This window comes from Laccaria bicolor, genomic scaffold (assembly GCF_000143565.1).
Source record: "Laccaria bicolor S238N-H82 LACBIscaffold_5 genomic scaffold, whole genome shotgun sequence".
Classification (NCBI taxonomy): domain Eukaryota; kingdom Fungi; phylum Basidiomycota; class Agaricomycetes; order Agaricales; family Hydnangiaceae; genus Laccaria; species Laccaria bicolor.
In genome coordinates, this window is record NW_001889876.1 from 1,633,665 (window position 1) to 1,651,706 (window position 18,042).

The window sequence follows — 18,042 nt, forward strand, 5'->3', positions numbered from 1 at the left end:
CAATATTTCATTACTCTAGTGCTTGGCGGCCTTGGCAGGAGAACCTTGCGTGTGAATTGCTGAAAACGTTGAGATGGGATGTGTGCAAAAATCCAGGCCGTAAACCCTTGTTGTAATTATTGAGAAGCTTTTTGAACCAGTACTGTTGTTATTCGAGTCTTTTGGCTATGCTTGGCGGTGATTGTGGTGGATTGCGACAAGTCGCGGCAAAAGGGTTACCACTTTTGGAAACACCTCGGCGAAATGTACGGAGTGCCGGAGGCCTCCACTCATTGCCTTAAACCGTGCCTTCCACAGACGACCATTTGCTGAAAGATTTCTTCATCTCCGACTACGACGACGCTTCATGTCGTCCGCTTCAGCCTCAGAAACGTCAGCTGCAGCTGCTGCAACATCAACAGCGGCCTCAACTATCTCAGCTGGTAGCAACCTCAAGGTGCGGCGCAGCCTCCTTTTGTTAACCAAAGAAGCTCATTTGCAATAGATCGTCGGAATCATCTTGGCTATCACCAGCGGCGTGCTTATTGGCTCAAGTTTTGTATTCAAGAAGAAGGGTTTACTTCGCTCGCAGGCGGGCGGAGAGCTCGGGGAAGGTGTTGCTTATCTGAAATCGGTGAGGATGACTGCCGTGGTGACGTTTTAGAACATGGTTGACGTGTCTCCAGCCATTATGGTGGACAGGAATGAGCAGTATGTGCTTCTGTGCCTATGAAAGAATCTTAAAGTCCTGAATCCCCAATGCTAGTGATGATAGTCGGAGAACTCTGTAACTTTGCTGGTACGCCCTTTGTCAGCAGGCTTATTCCAGTTCTCTAATCTCTAGTTCAACAGCCTACGCATTTGTTGAAGCTATTGTTGTTGTACGAACTTCGCCACTTGTCCTTGCGCCAACTCTCACCAATTCGCTTCCGCAGACTCCGCTCGGCGCCCTCTCTGTTGTTATTTGTGCTATCCTGTCATCAGTTTTTCTGAAGGAGAAGCTTAGTTTCTTTGGATGGTTAGGTTGCGGACTATGCATTGTGAGTTGTTGTTCATCGTCTCTTGTGCTCGACCAACCAACGAAACCAGCTTGGATCTGTAATTATAGCGCTTAACGGTAAATTCCTCGTGGACCTGACTGTGAACGCGTAATTAACATGATTTTCGCTCCTCCTTAGGTCCGCAAGAGTCTTCTGTTGGCCAAATTCGTGAATTTCAGAAGCTCTTCCTGGCACCAGGCTTCCTATCCTACATCGGCGTTCTCATAACGGCGTCACTTGTAATCATCTTCTACTTCGCACCAAGGTCAAATTATGGCCTAATATCTTCATTCGTCTTTCATATTGACGCCACGCTAGATATGGCAAGAAGAGCATGCTGTGGTACATTTTTGTGTGCAGCATGATTGGTGGGATCTCTGTCAGTGTTACCACTGGTCTCGGCGCCGCCATTGTCACAACAGCAATGGGTAGTAACCAGGTACGTGTCCTTCGCCTCTCGCCTTTTTGTGGCTGACCCCTCTTAGTTCAAGTACTGGTTCATGTACTTCTTACTCGTATTTGTCGTCATTACGCTCTGTAAGCGCGCGATTAGTCAGGCTTCAATTCATTCTCAATCCATCTCTGTTTTGACAGTAACGGAGGTGTATTATCTTAATGTTGCGCTTGCATTGTTCAACACCGGTGAGCTGCATCATTCCCCTCCGTTGGTGCCTAGACTCATTTCTTTACGCTTTCCTCTCTAGCTATGGGTAAGGGCTTTTTTGGTGTTTTATCTGGGAGTAATGCTAATTCTACAACATAGTCACGCCCACATACTACGTTATATGTTCGTCCTTTCTTCTTTTGTTCAGGGACACCACCTCAAAAGTGTCTTCATCTAGTTACATTCTTTTCAATGGTCACCACGATCGTCAGTATTGTCCTTATCATGCGCAAGATGATTCGCTTACCTCGTTTTAAGGTTCTCTTCCAAGGCCTTCACGCTAGTGTTTCTTCGATAATCACACTTGTTATGGGTTTCTTGGTTATATGTGTTGGGATCACAATATTACAGATGTCGAAAGTCGACCCAACACAGCTGGCCAAGTTGGATCGTCGTTCTACGATTCTTCTCCAAGCCGCTCGCGCGCAGACAGAAATTGCCGAAGAAAAGGGCGCCATTGGGTACGAGGACCCTGGTATGGACACTTTGCGCGGATCGTTTGGCACTGTGGGCAGTATTATTCGGGCACGTACTATTAGGAGGATGAGCCAAAGCAGCAATGCTGGCGTCCGTGCTCGACCCCCTGGCGCTGCTGCGCCATCCCACGTATCCGGCATGCCATACAGCATATCACAAGACCAGGAGTTCTCGACTATGAAGCGCCATCAACTATACGATGCGCCAGTACCAAGAGACGATACCTCCTCCATTCGGGCTCCTTCGGTCAGTTCGCCATTCCCAACCAAACGAACGGCGATCAAGTTTGACAGCCAAGACGTTGTACATTCATATGACCGTCTAGGACAAGGACAGAACAGAGCCACCCATGAACATCGTGAAGCCATTGGATCACCGAAGTTTCCCCCGGATGGATACCCGCCACTACCACCAGTTCCGTCACGGGACACGGTAGCATCAGAAGGAAACTTGCTTGGGATGGATAGTCCACCCCACTCTCGCCTTCCCCCGCCGTCTGGCTTCCTACCTCCAAGCGATGATGGCAGCATCCCACAAATACTACCCCTTCCTCCAGCGCTTTCTGGAGAACATCATGTGCACAGTGCGCCCCCAACGATGTACGCGCGATATCAGCAGCAAACGGGAAGTAACTCGAGAAAAGATTCGCGGGATATTTTTGGAGACCCTGCAAGTTCTAGGGGCACGCTACTGTCTTTCCCCTCTGTGACCGACTCGGCACAGAGTCAAACATGGAACCCGGAGGAGATAGCAGCGCAAGAACGGGAGCGGGAGCAGGAGCGAGCGAAGGAGAAGGAGCGAGCAAAGGAGAAGGAGCGGGGACGAGCAGGAAAGAGATACCCCAGGGCGTCCGGAGACATCGACAAAGAAGAAAGTGAGAGCTTATGGAAACGGTCAACGGAGTCGTCGTCGTCAGAAGGTGGGTCACCGCCGAATGCTGGTGTTCGGCTTGTCCAACGGAAGCCTGTGTAAGACCTTTTTTTGTTCCTTGTATCTTCCCTGCTTTTTTATCATTGGCTCGTTGGCGTCGTCTCTCTCTAGCTCACCTTCCGCTTCGATGATGAATGGTATATATACCATCACGCATCCCCAGGTCAATTTAATATAACTGAAACCTTCTGCCTCTGCAAATGTAGTTCGTCACGATAGAGCATACTTATTTACGGACTCTGATACTCGATTACGACTTATACCCAAATCGATCTTTGATCAACCCATTTCACGTTCGGAAACCGATTTCCACCTCTCCTCTTCGAGTTACAGTGGCTCATAAAATGGGTCGAAACCGACTCTTTTCTTTTCCTTTTGCTTTTCGAAGTGATCCCGAGAAAAGAACTGGAATGCTGCTGGCGTCATGTACTCGCGAATGGGAGCCCATCCGTCTGACTCGGGATATCCTGCACCGTTGAGGATTTTCCCATGAAATGCGTAAATTGCTTCGAGGGTTGCTTTCAGCAAAGGTTTCTTGTCTCGGCGAACGACGATGCACTGTAAGTAAAGTGAGAAAAATCAATTTCAACTGAGACCCAAAGAAACGTACAGATCCAGGTAGGCACATCTGCCATCTGCGAAGGGATAAGCAAGGACGGGGGTTGAGGTGAAAAACAGAATGCTGACGGTGGAGGTGCGAAGCCATTATCCGGCTCAATCCGAAGGTATACCGCTGGCTGGTTACCTTGCCCTGGCATGTCGATGCCTCTCTCGACAGCAGCGCTATAGATGAGAAGCGGAATGCCAAAGAGCGCCGTGACGGGACAAAGCTCGCCCCGTTTGAAGACGGGGTGGTTGGTATTCACTAGTTCGTGGACAAAGCGCCCGGGAACGGGTCCGCTGTTGTCTTTGCTGGCGCTGGGAGGCTTTTCGGCGTCGCACAGAAGTTTGATTCCCCAGACTTCGTTTGGAGAGTATGGTCGACAGAGCGGCTTGTGGATCTCCCAGTGTGCTTTCTGGCACTCTTTAGACTATCAAAGTCATCAGCGACACGATAAGCATTAGTGGGATGGGAAGGGCTGACGCAGTACCAAGCTGTTTTGCATTTCGAACATGCATTGACTTCATTGTGACCAAACTGACATTTGCTACACCGTTTGGAAGCCATGCGGTTCGGTGACGATGTGCTCAATTATCCAGAAAAGAAGGAAGAGAAGAAGTCCATTGCTCGAAAGTCACACGTGGTCAAATTCTTGATGTTCGCAAGAGTAGGTAATGCTTGATAGACGCCTTGGCGGCTGTTTAAGCGCTCATGCAACCACGGGAAAATCAAAGACGTCAATGTTTTTAACAGTTTCAATTACTGCAATTTAAAGCTTGAGGACACCAGGGACGATCTCAATCTAATACCTATAATCGCAGCAAACCCGTCAGCTCATTCGAAAACCTTTGAAACGCACAAAAAGAGACACACGAACCTATCAGGATCCAAAATGAACGCAATATGTCCCATCTTCCCATCGCCGGGTCTTTTCTTAAACGCAACGCAAAGCCGCTCAAGCCGCTCGCAAGCCTCCTCGACATCCTCGACGCTGATCGCGATGTACCCAAAGCCTCGACCTGGATCGGTGTTGCCGCTCGAGTAGCCTTGGAAGGTGGGGTCCGATTCGGTTCCGTGATTGTGGGTTAGTTCAAGAACGCCTGGATGGGGTTGGTAAGGGAGGTTGAAGTATGGGGTTGGAGAAGCGGGTTTGTTCTTTTTCTCCTGCGATGAATCTTCACCATCGTGATTGAATGTGAGGAAGTGGAGAGTAGTGAAATCCGAGAATTCTTTCACTGAGAAATGGGACAATGACGTGTAGAGAGATATGGGCATAACATACCCGAGAGAAGATCCATTCCGAGGACCTGGGTAGGTGGGTTTATGGGGAGATTATTTTGAGATCCGAGTTCTACTCACATCTTGATAGAATGCAAGACTCCGACACCTTCGCAGTACCAAGCTGTTTTGCATTTCTGACTTGACCGTAACCAAACTGGCCTTTGCTGCAGCGTCTGGAAGCCATGCCGTTCGTTGAGAGTGTGCTCAAATGGCTAGAAAAGAAGAAAGAGAAGTCAAGCGCTCGAAAGTCACACGTTATCATATTCTTGAGGTAATGTTCAATAGACGCCTTGGCGGCTGTTTAAGCGTTCGTGCAACCAACGTGAAAATCAAAGACGTCAATGTTGCAACAATTTCGATTACTGCCCATTCAAAGCTTGAGAACACCCGGGACAATCTCAATCCAATACCTATCATCACAGCAAACCCATCAGCTCATTCGAAAGCACAAAAGGAGACACACGAACCCATCAGGATCCAAAATGAACGCGATATGTCTCATCTTTCCATCGCTGGGTCTTTTCTTAAACGCAACGCCAAGCCGCTCAAACCGCTCGCAGGCTTTCTCGACATCATCGACGGTGATCGCGATGTGTCCGAAACCTCGACCGGGATCGGTATTGCCGTTGGAGTAGCCTTGGAAGGTGGGGTCTGATTCGGTTCCGTGGTTGTGTGTTAGTTCGAGGACGCCTGGATGGGGTTGGTAAGAGAGGCTAGATAGAGGATGGGGATGGAGGAAGCTTGCTTGCCTTCCCGAGAGAAGCGTGTTTGTTCTTTCTCTTCTGCAGTGAGATCTTTACCATCGTGGTTGAATGCGAGGAAGTAAAGAGTAAAATCCGAGAATTCCTTGACTATTCAGGGAGGATTTGGATAATGACGCGGACGTGCAGAGAGATAGGGGTATAACGTACCCGAGAGAAGATCCATCCCGAGAACCTGGGTAGACGGGTTTATAGCGAGATTGTTTTGAATTCCGAGTGCTACTCACATCTTGATAGAATGCGAGAGACACCTTCGGGTCTTTGACCCTCAACATCGTGTGGTTGAACTGGATACGTGAATCGTCCATCAGGACTGGCATTCAGATGGAAGTAGCTCAGACTTACCTTGAAGCTCGCCGTTTCTGCTGTACGCGGCATCGTGGTTAGAGATTTGGTTGGACAGTGTGAAACTTGGGTTCTGGTATTACTTACCTACATTACCAAAAAATCTTAAGAATTCAACATCGCCTCAGCCAGCAATTATTTTCGTATGAATGTTATAACGTACCTAATGACACTTTTCTGGGAATCCAGAGGGGGTCTTGAGCACCAAACGAAACATGGTTGTAGAGCGTTGAAGCTGAAGCGGATTTCGTCAAGGGTTATCAGTTTATTTACATAATTCTTTTATGGCCACGTGGACTTTGATCGGCTAATTATGAACCTGTTACCTAAACGGAGTGGTACCCTGCTCCCAACTTGAAAGCTTGACCTTCGACCAACACTGTCGTGGCTATCTACTGCATTCTACAGATCGCAAAACGGAAGATGTTATAACCGTCTGAGCACGGCTTTTTACGTTCAGTTGGGATCCTAAGTATCTGTGGCCTACTTGACACATGCCTTTCACCAGTCCATGCCGTAGAAGGTTCGTAACCTTTTTTTTTTTTTCAGCGACTGTATTCTAAAGTTCATCTCTAGGTGATCTTTTGGAATTATGTCCGACGACCACTCAAGACAGCATGGTGGAATGTGGGTTTGAGGAAGGGTGCTTTGGACGCCCATTGACCTGCCATCGCAAGCGCCTCACAACGACTGCAATATCGTTCCAAGTCTTTCTTGACGGTTGGACTACGAAGCCGACCTGTTAATGAGAGGGATATCCACCTCTGTAACAAACTTTCATAGATCACAAAAATCTGAGGTGAGTGCCCTAAACGGCTTCAAATGTTGATCTAAGTCCGTTTAATATTCTCCCAGTCATTTGCGCGCACATCCTGACGTGGCCTGCTTTGGCGTTTGTGTTATTCCCACCTGCCGCGTGTCATGCCTCATGTTATGCCATCGATATCACTTTTCCGGGCTGACGATATACCGGTTCCTATCTTTGGAGACTGGGGTACTTTTCTTTGACTCCGGCATCTAATGGAGATACCTTGCGATTTGCTTGGTTCATCTACCTTCTTTCCCTGATGCGCATAATCATCCTCGAGGCGTCAATACCACCTTCTCATTGGCCGCTGACTCTTTAAAATCTGGTCAGATCTCCTTTCGAAGGGCCTTCTGCTCTCACCTGACTCATCCAGATCAATCAAGGCTGACGCAGATATCTACAAAATGTCATCTGATGCCGATATCGCGTCTCTTCGTGGGGAGGTTGTATACGCCTCTACGCGTTTATGCCGTCATCCTTGACCAACATTGACCAGATCTCTACTCACTCGCTGGCCGACCCCAACATCATGGATTTTCTCGTTGCCTCGCGTTCTTGGGATCAGGCTTCTTTCTGGAAATCCCGTGACTGACGCGTCGGATGACCATCGGAGGCTTTGCCGGAATTCAATCTCCGTATGAAAACGCGTTTACACAACAACGCGCAGCACGTGACGCATTCTCTTATCACCCTCAACGGCCATGTCCAGTCCACTTCCTCCAATTTCTGCCTTCACCAACATACACAGAAAACGCACCTCTACACCAGATATTAATCTCCCCTCATTGTCGAGCTGGTCGAGCAGCTACGACGACTACAATGACTTTTCCTCATCACCACCACACTCGTCACCCCCCAGGACACCCTTGACCTCGAGATACGCCCACAGTTATACACACATAGTATCTGCTTCACGAGTGGATTCAGACATCCGTTTTCGTGGTTCAAGCGAGTTTTCAGACGATTTGGCGGCATCTTGGGACCGACCATACCACCCCGTTGTGCATACAGCGAGCAGCTACCCTACCAACGGCCACAAAACAATATCCGATGGAGAGGATCACTTTCCCCCCTCCTCGGAGTACGACCCATCGGAAAACTATCAGGAGGTAGATTCCTCTCTCCCCGATCTGGACTCAGACCACTCCAGCAACAGCGCGGCTTACCAAAGCCCCGTCTTTCCACTGGACAGTGACGAAGAACAGGAGGATGAGGGCGAAGGGTATAGCTTTGGTGATGGGGGTCTGCGGGCAACGTTTTTCAGGACTTCTGCGGAGCGTGGACGCTGGAGGAGTGATCCCGTACCGTACAAACCGTCTGCGGTTGCTCTGCTTCAGATCCGCAAATCTGCCCCAACGATATCGCGAGTGCCAACACTTACCTCGAATATGGGCTCACGGCCTACGTCGGAACCTTTGCCTTCAACCTCTAGCCACGGCGCTCAGGATACATCGGGTGTTGATGACTTTGAGGCATCACGCTCAACGTTCACCGTGCCCTTTCCCGATCAAGGTGTTCGCGAGGCGAGTTCACCGCATACATTACCTTCTTTGACGAGCGATAGGGAGAGCACCTCTGATCCGGAGGAACAAGACTATCGCGCCCCATCTTCACCTCTCCCCTCTTCATCTCCGCCTCTCTCGCCAATGTCATTCTCGGTATCAGCGATATCGAGATCGGTCTCACCTTTGGTTTTTGCACCTTCCTCTCCGTTGCGTGGTACCTCTTCTCCAGTAGAAGTTCACTCCGCTACCCTGCATGTGCAAGACAATACACTTGCGGAAAACGCTGAATGTGGAGTCGATCCTTCCGATGACATGATCCAAACGTCTGACAGGCCCTCCACACTTGGGATGCTGATGAATGTGAATATGGTAAGTTCCATTACTGTTGTCTTGGTTGGTGTTTTGACCCACCCGGATCTTGCAGCCTACTATACCGACTCCGCGCCCAGCCCCAATTCACTCTGATTTACCCACTCCCATACCCACGCTCGCAGAGTTGGAAATGCCGGTCAGAGCGGCGATTACTTCTCTGGAAGCAGAGTCAAGCCACGAGGTGTTAATCAATGAAGAAGACTGTCACAAGACAAAGTCTGTCCCTTCTTCGCCATCTGCGCCATCAACTCCTCTCCTAGTCATTGCTCCCACTGGAAACCAATCACCCTTTGTTATCAATCACCCCTCAGTGCCCGACGTTCTCGACCTATTTGCTAATGACGTCAATATTGTACAGGGAAGTTCAAAAGATGCCATATGCCCCATTTCACCACTGCTCGAGCCACTTACGCCGCTCGCTGAGGATGAGGACGCCATGTCTGTCATCCAAGTGGATTCGCAAAGGGACAACGGCACAACTATGGATGTCGACAAGGATGGCAAACCGGTGAGGGTGAAAGATGCTTTGACCCAAGACGACAATCATCTGCGCAAGAAGGAGGCGAAGACTACCAGCGTCACATCAGAAAAACGAAAGAAGGATTCGACGCACGACAAGATGGCTGATGGACAAGTGAAGAAGAGGCAGAAAACAGAGACCGTTGAGGATGCTTCTTCGTCTACTAGCAAGCATGCTCTTACAAAAAGTGCGCGATCGGAAAGCATCAAGAAGCAAGGCAAGCGTCGGAAGACGCATGAAGATCAGGACGACACTGATCTAACCGATCTTGATCCGGCGCCAAAAGCCAAGAAGCAAAAACGAGAGGATGACAAGGCTGAAGCTCACAAGAAGGACTCCCCTTCTTTCTCCGACCCCTCGTTATCCACCCCCCATCCTAACTCCCAGTCGAAACCCAAATCGAGCTCGACTGTTCATGCAGAGGCCAGGTCTGCAGCTGACAACCCAGAGACTCGGGAAATCGTAGGAATGCTCATTGAAACTATGGCTACCTCTCGCGCATCTTCTCTGGCGGTATCCTCTCTCTACAAGTCTGTCATGCAGAGCCGACCCTCACTCAAGACGCAAAGGAGCGAAAAGGAGTGGATGGGCGTTTTCAAACGTGTGCTGAACATATTCAGTGGAGGCGGGATGGGCGGTGTGTTTGGCAAGGTGGAGAGTAGTGGCAAGGTACGTGGCGTCATATCTCCTCTTTCGTTGCCCCATGATTTGACGGACGGTTCTTGATAACGTAGGACGATTCCGGGCGCTCACTTGAAGCCCAGTGGTTCTACGTTCCTGAGATGGACGAAGACCAAGAAAGAGCGACGTTGATTCGCAGTATGATGCCGCGGCCTGCGAAGCGGTCTGAGACGAAGAAGTATAAGCAATACTATTGGCGGCCGTTGGATAAGATCTCGAGGTGGGATCCGGAGGACGATCTTTGATGCCCTCTTTCTTCCTCTGTCTTCCCTTTCCCCATCCACCTGCTATGGAGATGGAGATGGATTGTACTTTTGGCGGAATACGACCCGCCTGAATCGTCGTTTCTAATTTGGATGAACACTCATTCTTTGATTTCTTTGGTGTTGCTCATGCTTATCTACACCTCGGGCGCGGACTTCAGCTTTGTGCAGAGGCTGCCCCCTTTAACGCTAATATTATTCCACTTCGCTTCGTTTATTCTTTGTTCTGTTGGTCATCCAATGTGAATCGTGCTTCATCTTTTGATTCAGGTTGGCGCTTGATAAGTTGAATATGGCAAGGAAGGGCTATTTGTTTGCTACATTCCAGAGCTCGCTGGTGAGAAACCTTGAAACATTTCACCACGGCCACATCCGAATTGTTCGGCATCGAGCGACTACCCTCCACTCATGATTCTTCTCTTCCTATTCTCTATCGCACTTCGGGGAGTTGTTGCAGACAAATTTGACCTTTCAAACTTGAATTGGACTCTGAAGAATGACAACAAGTCTATCATCATTCCAGCTCAGATACCTTCACAGGTGCACCTTGATCTGTTCAAGGCGGGCGTCATTACGGATCCACTCATCGACATCAACGGTACGCATCAATCTCACAGCGTTATTTCAATGGATTTGTGACATCTCCCGTTGACAGATTTCACACAACGATGGATTGTCTATGATAATTGGACATACACGGCAGATCTGAGTCCCTTTCTCGATACTTTGACGTCGACAACGCGGTTACCTGAAAGCGTTTTGCTCGTTGCCTATGGTCTTGACGCTATTGCGAACATTGCTCGTAAAATTTCGCAGACAAAGCTGATCCATATTTATTTACCTTTGATCGTCAGACACTCTTCGGCCACCCCGTTTCATGGGTCGACAATCAGTTTCGACAATATGTTTTCGACGTCACCGACTTGATATTATCGAGCGACAACCGGGATAGAAACATCACTTTTTCCTTTGAATCTGCGTTTTATTATGGTCGGAATGTCAGTGCTAGACCTGACGCTGAGACGTTCCCTGGAAAAAATGGCGATGTACTTTGCTTCCTTTTTTCAGGTCGCGAATAACTTAATTAATTTTGCAGTTTGTATTCCCTGGCATTCGGTATTGGATGCGCAAGGTTCCATGCGACTTTGGTTGGGACTGGGTTCGTAGTTATGTTCATCCTCGGTATATCTCTCACAAAGCAATGAAGGGTCCAGCATTTGTTCCAAGTGGAATATATAAACAAGCGTTTCTCGTCACTTTGGCTTCCCCACCTAACACTGCATTGGAAATGGACATCAAAGAAGCGGTGTTCGCCTCATCGGCATCTATTCCTCCCACCGACATGCTGTTCGTTGAGGAGGCATCGCTGGACATCTACAAGGTCGGACAATCATCCGCGGTACCTCCAAACGAGACGGTGGACTGGCTTGTCAACGTTTCTCTCTCCGTACGATCGGCATCCACATTTTGGAATCCAAGGCTAGCCATTGCATTACCTGAGCTTGGCCTGACGTCAGAGGCGGTCCTTTTTCCGTCTATTGTTAAAAATACGACGAGCCCTACGTGGTTACAACTTTCATGGGCGATTCCTGACTTGGCTGTTGAGCGGTGGTATCCTCACAACCTTGGCCGACCCAGACTTTACAATATCACGATATCTTTGGATCTATGCCCGACCAGCGAGGGATGTGCGCCTTTGGTACTCACTATCCCAACTGGCTTTCGTACCATTCAATTGGTACAGAACTCATACTCGCATGAAGATGTAAGAGAGCGAGGCATTACGCCCGGGGATCAATGGCACTTCAAAGTTAACGGCAAGGACACGTACATTATGGGGAGTAATCTTGTTCCTTTCGACCCATTTTACAGCCGCGTCACGGACGACCAAGTCCGATGGATTCTTGAGAGTGTGGTGAAGAGTGGACAAAATATGGTGCATATTTTAAGCTCCCTTTTGACGTGCACTGAACACGAGTTTCAGGTACGCGTATGGGGAGGTGGAATTTACCAACCTTCGAGCTCAGACGTCTCGGGTGGAGGATATAATTTTTACTCAGTCTGCGATGAGCTCGGGATTCTCGTTTGGTCGGAACTTATATTCTCTGACGCTCTGCAACCGATCAACGATTTTCTCCTCAAAACAATCGAGCCGGAAGTTCGTCAGAACGTTAGAAGAATAAACAGACATCCTAGCAATGCACAATGGGCGGGCGGTAATGAAATTGAAGGCATTGCGCTTTGGACGGAGAAGTACGTTCCTGATGGCAAACATTATTTGAATGAAGTATGTCGCTTCATTGAACAGAGTCAGACGAGGTTTTGATGGATCGATATAGTTTCTTGCCCTCTTTCAAGGGTTCTTGCATGACATTGTTGTGTCAGAGACGCATTCTGTACGGGCCCCTCTATTGCAAAATAAATATTTCGATTTCATCCTTCTCTCCAAGGTTCCATATACCGGCTGTTCAACAACCAAAGGAGTTCTGAGCCTTGATCCATATACTCTCAGACTGAACAACGGAACTCCGGGACACATCTATGGCAACAGCGGTCAGCTTTTTGTTCGGCGACCACGATATCTTACAATTGAAATAAATTTACAGAGCGCTTCAATTACGATGCATCCGTGGCCTTTGATTATAATACGTTCCCTATTTCTCGGTTTGTTATTTCTTTTGCGGTCACTTTCTCTTTTTATTGACCAGGCAGATTTGTCAACGAGTTTGGGTGAGAACATTATTTTGTGCCCCCATTTGATGTTTATAATTGGACAAGATATCACTCCATGCCATCTTTCTACACCTGGGAGGAAGTTTTGACCTCGCCTGACGACTTTCTCTTCAACTCGACTGTTGTGCTGTCGCGGAATCGTCACCCACCACCAGGAGATCTGGCTTTTCCCAACCCAAATGCGCACGAAGGCCATCATCAAATGTCCAGTGCCGTGAAGCGCTGGTTGCCGTCGCCGTCAAAAAAATTATCAAATGAGACCTTTGCGCAATGGTGCTGGAGCACTCAGGTCTTTCAGGCCATGACCATAACTTCGCAAGTTGCGTGGTATCGGCGCGGTGCTGGTCAAGGCGAAAATAATATGGGTGCTCTCGTCTGGCAATTAAACGATATCTGGCAAGGTGTAAGCTGGTCTAGCATTGAATATTCTGGGCGATGGAAGGTCTTGCATTATGGTCTAACAAATTCTTTCTCCGCGGTCGTCGTCAATGCGTTTTGGACTCCGGAGAACGAAATCCTACAAGTACTCGTCACATCCGATCGCTTCAATGATATTAATGGAGTAGCTCAGCTAACGTGGTACGATTGGTACGGAAACGAGCTGTCCTCTTGTGTATATCATTTCACTGTCCCGCCCCTCAACAACACGGTTTTGATGAACGTCGCTGGGTTAGCTTCAATTTTGCCATATGGAAAAAAGCCCTCAGAGGTGTGGATGCTTCTGAATTCGACGGCCAAAGTCGACAATAAAACGGTAACAAGCGAGCAACATGTAGGTAATTTATTATTCGGTCGTTAGTCCAGACTTACCAGGCAGGGAAAATGGAGTTTACAACGATTTCACTTGCGAATGCGGCCATCGTCGATCCGAAGATCAGTATGTACGTCGCGGACGACCTGCAGATTACGCTCTCGGCCCAAGGTGGGGTAGCTCCTTGGACTTGGATCGATCACCCGTTGGGCACAGTTGGCGTTTTCGTAGACGCCTTCACCGGAAAACCAACAAATGGATTTTATCTTATCCCTGGAGTTGATCGCACTTGTGAGTGCACCTACATACTTGGGGTGGGTGAGTTGCATCACTTATACGAACCATAGTGAAATTTATTATCCACGAACCCCCTCTTGCGCATGACAAAAGGAATTTTAGCACTACGGATTTTGTGATTCGCTCAATATGGAACAACACGCGTACGTAGACCAATATATGAAATGATTGCGAAAAAGTCACACCACTCGTATGTGTCCTGATTTAAAGCCTCTTCTTCATTTGACCCAGCATCAGGTACGAGCACAATTGCCAGCCTCAGTCGGGAATGGGCTCAGCCTCTCAGGGAAAACTTATTTATCGGGGCGGGAAAAATATCGAACTCTTGCAGCTAGCACCCCCCTGTTGATTAGTACGCAGAAAGGAGGTCTTGAGAATTATTGAGTTCATGGTGTACATTACTGTAAATCATATTTGTTTGGTTGTGAGTGAGTGGGATGTCTAATTTTGGACTCCACGTGACCACGCACAATTGGAATTATTCAAACTTGGCTCGAACTTCGGAACACTGCTCTCAAGTCGCGGAACGTAGATCCCGCATATGGTCGCAATGAAGAGCCTACAATCAACGTCATCTTGGCCAAGATGAAGTGGCAGAGAAAGGAATCTCGAAACAGTTACATAAAACGTCGGAAACCAACCGAAAACGCTTACTTCCTTATGTAGGAGTCAGGGCCACCTTCACCCAGCCTCACCTGAACTTACCACCATGCCCGAGCTCGCGTATACCCCCATTGACGAAATTGAAGAGGTGCCAGACCACAATCTTCCTTTCTCCTGCAAATGCTGACCTCCTAATATGTAGATTCATGCGGAGCTTCGTGCAGGTTTCCGCTCGGGAAAGCTCAGGCCGATAGAGTACCGCAAGTACCAACTTCTCCAGCTTATATATCTTGTCAAGGACAACGCGGACCGTTTCGAGGAGGCGCTCAAGTTGGATTTGGGTAAACCACCTCTTGAGAGCCGGTTGTGCGTTGAATTTATCCTGTTCTTTTGCAATTTCTTGATTCCTCTCAAAGCCTGGAGATTAATGCTGTAATCAGCGAAGCCTACGTGGCCTACAAAGGTGTAGACACATGGGCGAAACCGGAGAAGCCACCGTTCAGCTTGACTTTTGCTCCTATGAGGCCTGTCGTGTACAAGACGCCCAAGGGCGTCGTGCTTATCATCAGCCCATTCAACTATCCTCTGTGGTTGGTTGTTATCCCTTTGGTTTGTAAGCTTTCGCTGTTTCAGAAAAGTTGATGCTGACGGTATGGCTTAGGCAGGAGCGCTGGCGGCGGGGAACGCGGTTCTACTTAAGCTATCAGAGTCAAGTCCGGCAACGAGCGCTCTCCTTGCAGAACTCGTACCCAAGTACTTGGACCCGAGTCTTGTGAGAGTTGTCAACGGTGCTGTTCCAGAGACGACTAAGGTACGTTCCAACGTTCTGGCCTCCTACTCAACGTTATCTGAAACCCTTCACCAGATCCTTGAATTGCCTTGGGATCACAGTATGTATTCCCTTAACTTGTCCATATACCGTTGTCATCTTTTAGCCAGTCCTTTATACTGGTGGAGGACGCGTCGGACGCATCGTCGCCGCTGCTGCCGCCAAGCATCTTACCCCCGTCACCCTCGAACTAGGTGGTAAATCCCCCGTCATCATCGACCCGAAATGTGACTTGAAAACAGCGGCGAAACGTATCTTATGGGGAAAGGTTGTCAACTCAGGTCAAACCTGTGCCGCTCCAGATTACGTCCTCGTCCCACGAGCGTTCCAAGATACCTTTGTTCAGGCTTTGAAGGAAACATACAAATCTTTCTACCCCGAGTCTGCCAAGGCCCCTGGGGTGTTTTCACGCATTGTGACGCCGCAAGCCTTCAACAGAGTGAAATCCCTCTTGGACAACACCAAGGGTGAGATTGTGTTTGGAGGCGAGACGGATGCGGAGACCAAGTTCATTGCGCCTACTGTTATCAAGAACGTTTCTGCGGACGATTCTCTTATGAGTGAAGAAATCTTTGGGCCATTGTTGCCAATCATCCCTGTGGAGGATGTGGACGAGGCCATCAGTTTTGTGAATGAGCGGTGAGTAGCTTTTCGCATTGCACTGATAGAAACGGTGCTGATGTGGGTACAGTGACCACCCACTCGTGTTATACGTCTTCTCTCAAGATGCCGCATTCAAGGCCAAGGGTGAGTGGGTTTTGATTCTTTCCTTTCATAGTGATGAAGTCTCGCTCGTAGTTTTCCAGAATACGCAGAGTGGTGCATGCGTTGCCAACGAGACTCTCATTTACCTTGGTGGTAAGGCCTCTTTTATTGCCTACAGATTTATCTAATAACTGAGTGAATGCTGCATAGCTGATGGGCTACCTGTCGGCGGTATTGGCGCGAGTGGAAGTGAGTGCTTACAAGTAGACCTTTCATGTCGGTTTTCCTGACGCGATCATGTTAACAGCAGGCGCACACAGGGGAAAGTTTGGCTTTGACACATTCACACATCATAGGGCATCGCTAGACTCACCCAGCTGGTCCATCCTCGTCTATGTCAATCTACTCCTAGGCTGACTTTATTCTGGTTCAGGATTGATACCCTTCTCAAGTTCCGATACCCCCCTTATAACGTCAGCTGTCCTTCTGTCTTTCCTGTTTGCTAACGTGCCCAAACCCTGGCTCAGGACGACAAACTGAAAACAACAGGCATGTTTCTGCCAAGTGTGCCCGCCAAGCCAACTGGTCCTCCTGCGGCGCCTGTCACTTCTAAATGGTGGGGCGGATGGTCACTTTTTGCCTTGGTTGCTGCTATCGCTGGTGGGCTGACGAACCGCGCTAAGATCGTGCTTCCCGAGCAAGTGGATAGTTAGTTTATTTCAGATGGGCTAAGACGAACTGGAAAGAATGAAGGGTTTTGATCTGTCGAGTATAAGAATTCGAATCTGTGCTTATTCAAACAATTTCATGCGATTGCTTCTCGTCTTCGGTTTGAAGAACCCGCTGGTTCGCATTTTTTTAGAGGATCGGCATACTGATGGAACTTCCTTGGAGGTGATGTTTTGAATTATGGTCTAACAAATTCTTTTTCCGCGGTCGTCGTCAACGCGTTTTGGATGCTGGAGAGCGAAACGCTTCAAGTACTCGTCACGTCCGACGCTTCAATGATATCAATGTAATAGCTCAGCTAACAACGTTGAGAGAATAATACCAAGGCATGTCATGGGTTATAATGCTCCCATAGATAGTAAGCTCCGCCTCATAATTTGGAAAGATATCTGTGAACACTTTCTTCCATCCTAGGTATCGTTCGCGTATGTACAATGCCCGCGTATATTCCCAGTATTCCGGCATCCATCCCGCACACTCCCAATCAACCAACGCACATGGACGAAGGTTATCATCAACAAGGATGTTGTGAGGCGTGATATCCCCATGCGTGAAGCATATTTTGTACCGCATCTTCGCTCGCTTCTCCAGTGCCGCACGCAACGCGTCATCATAAGGTTCCCAGGGTTGGCAAAAGCGCTGCGCGTGAAACTCGTCCTGGGAGGCGAACGGATCGACAGTCTCGGGGTGTCGGATAATATAGGACGACACCCCGGTTACCATAAACCCAGAGATAGTATGATCATCCGGTGGTCGTAGACAGCGTAGTTGGTCGAACCACCCGCGCAAGGTTTCTGTGAATACCGCCCGTTGATTTTCTGCCATCTTATACAGTGTGACCCCGGTGGGCCCGTACTCCTTTCCTTTTACACCAGTCATAAGAAGAAATTTGCCTTTGCCAGAGGGAAGTGCGATGACATCCAGCACACGTGGCACTGGGATCGTGGTGTTTTCCGAAACGTATTGAGTGGCGAGGGCTTCTGAGGCCATGACAAAACGACCCTTTTTTGCATACAAGTTGAACGGGACGAGGCGCCTCACCATAGGGGAGGAGGCTCGTCCACGCTTCACTGAGAAACGCCAGAGAGCCTGATATGCCTTCAGGCGTATACCAGAGGGGACTAAGAGCCACATGGACCACAGAAAATCCACAAAAATGGACGGTCTT

The 18,042-nt window shown here is 48.7% G+C and overlaps 7 protein-coding genes across 7 annotated transcripts; 4 read left to right on the forward strand and 3 right to left on the reverse strand.

The window, feature by feature from the left end:
- Positions 1-346: 346 nt before the first annotated feature.
- Positions 347-3,268, forward strand: LACBIDRAFT_314077 (uncharacterized protein; the record flags this gene model as incomplete). Its single annotated transcript, XM_001877509.1, has 14 exons — positions 347-436; positions 485-613; positions 666-690; positions 746-778; positions 832-1,019; positions 1,069-1,096; positions 1,158-1,284; positions 1,338-1,458; positions 1,505-1,661; positions 1,724-1,729; positions 1,783-1,806; positions 1,862-1,890; positions 1,942-3,128; positions 3,202-3,268. The coding sequence occupies 14 exons, from the start codon at positions 347-349 to the stop codon at positions 3,266-3,268; spliced, it is 2,211 nt and encodes a 736-aa protein (XP_001877544.1).
- A 149-nt stretch (positions 3,269-3,417) lies between these two features.
- Positions 3,418-4,258, reverse strand: LACBIDRAFT_314078 (ectomycorrhiza-upregulated zf-MYND domain-containing protein; the record flags this gene model as incomplete). Its single annotated transcript, XM_001877867.1, has 4 exons — positions 3,418-3,648; positions 3,701-3,725; positions 3,778-4,121; positions 4,175-4,258. 4 exons carry the CDS (start codon positions 4,256-4,258, stop codon positions 3,418-3,420), a joined length of 684 nt encoding a protein of 227 aa, XP_001877902.1.
- A 1,038-nt stretch (positions 4,259-5,296) lies between these two features.
- LACBIDRAFT_172709 (uncharacterized protein) lies at positions 5,297-6,134 on the reverse strand. The gene is made up of 6 exons (XM_001877868.1): positions 6,079-6,134; positions 5,961-6,020; positions 5,884-5,908; positions 5,722-5,823; positions 5,440-5,662; positions 5,297-5,382 (listed from the first exon to the last, which is right to left on the reverse strand). The coding sequence occupies exons 1-6, from the start codon at positions 6,109-6,111 to the stop codon at positions 5,343-5,345; spliced, it is 483 nt and encodes a 160-aa protein (XP_001877903.1). The 5' UTR covers positions 6,112-6,134; the 3' UTR covers positions 5,297-5,342.
- A 1,453-nt stretch (positions 6,135-7,587) lies between these two features.
- Positions 7,588-10,209, forward strand: LACBIDRAFT_314080 (uncharacterized protein; the record flags this gene model as incomplete). The annotated part of the gene is made up of 3 exons (XM_001877510.1): positions 7,588-8,760; positions 8,816-9,952; positions 10,018-10,209. The coding sequence occupies 3 exons, from the start codon at positions 7,588-7,590 to the stop codon at positions 10,207-10,209; spliced, it is 2,502 nt and encodes an 833-aa protein (XP_001877545.1).
- Positions 10,210-10,635: 426 nt separating this feature from the next.
- On the forward strand, positions 10,636-14,159 carry LACBIDRAFT_247150 (glycoside hydrolase family 2 protein; the record flags this gene model as incomplete). The annotated part of the gene is made up of 14 exons (XM_001877511.1): positions 10,636-10,825; positions 10,883-11,002; positions 11,050-11,273; positions 11,324-11,386; positions 11,435-11,533; positions 11,585-12,163; positions 12,212-12,514; positions 12,567-12,623; positions 12,678-12,780; positions 12,834-12,891; positions 12,940-12,957; positions 13,006-13,732; positions 13,789-14,002; positions 14,059-14,159. The coding sequence occupies 14 exons, from the start codon at positions 10,636-10,638 to the stop codon at positions 14,157-14,159; spliced, it is 2,856 nt and encodes a 951-aa protein (XP_001877546.1).
- A 558-nt stretch (positions 14,160-14,717) lies between these two features.
- On the forward strand, positions 14,718-16,651 carry LACBIDRAFT_189092 (NAD-dependent aldehyde dehydrogenase; the record flags this gene model as incomplete). The annotated part of the gene is made up of 11 exons (XM_001877512.1): positions 14,718-14,759; positions 14,814-14,977; positions 15,028-15,220; positions 15,273-15,422; positions 15,477-15,501; positions 15,551-16,079; positions 16,132-16,187; positions 16,239-16,298; positions 16,356-16,394; positions 16,453-16,525; positions 16,558-16,651. 11 exons carry the CDS (start codon positions 14,718-14,720, stop codon positions 16,649-16,651), a joined length of 1,425 nt encoding a protein of 474 aa, XP_001877547.1.
- A 517-nt stretch (positions 16,652-17,168) lies between these two features.
- On the reverse strand, positions 17,169-17,918 carry LACBIDRAFT_314084 (uncharacterized protein; the record flags this gene model as incomplete). Its single annotated transcript, XM_001877869.1, has 1 exon — positions 17,169-17,918. One exon carries the CDS (start codon positions 17,916-17,918, stop codon positions 17,169-17,171), a length of 750 nt encoding a protein of 249 aa, XP_001877904.1.
- Positions 17,919-18,042: the final 124 nt, after the last annotated feature.

Excerpts from the sequence above, each read along its gene's own strand:
- LACBIDRAFT_172709 (XM_001877868.1), bottom strand. The coding sequence starts at position 6,111 with ATGCCGCGTACAGCAGAAACGGCGAGCTTCAAG. Across the intron at positions 5,909-5,960 it reads CTCTCGCATTCTATCAAGAT|GTTCTCGGGATGGATCTTCT; the intron begins GTGAGTAGCACT and ends CCGTCTACCCAG. Across the intron at positions 5,824-5,883 it reads CGGGATGGATCTTCTCTCGG|TCAAGGAATTCTCGGATTTT; the intron begins GTACGTTATACC and ends CTCCCTGAATAG.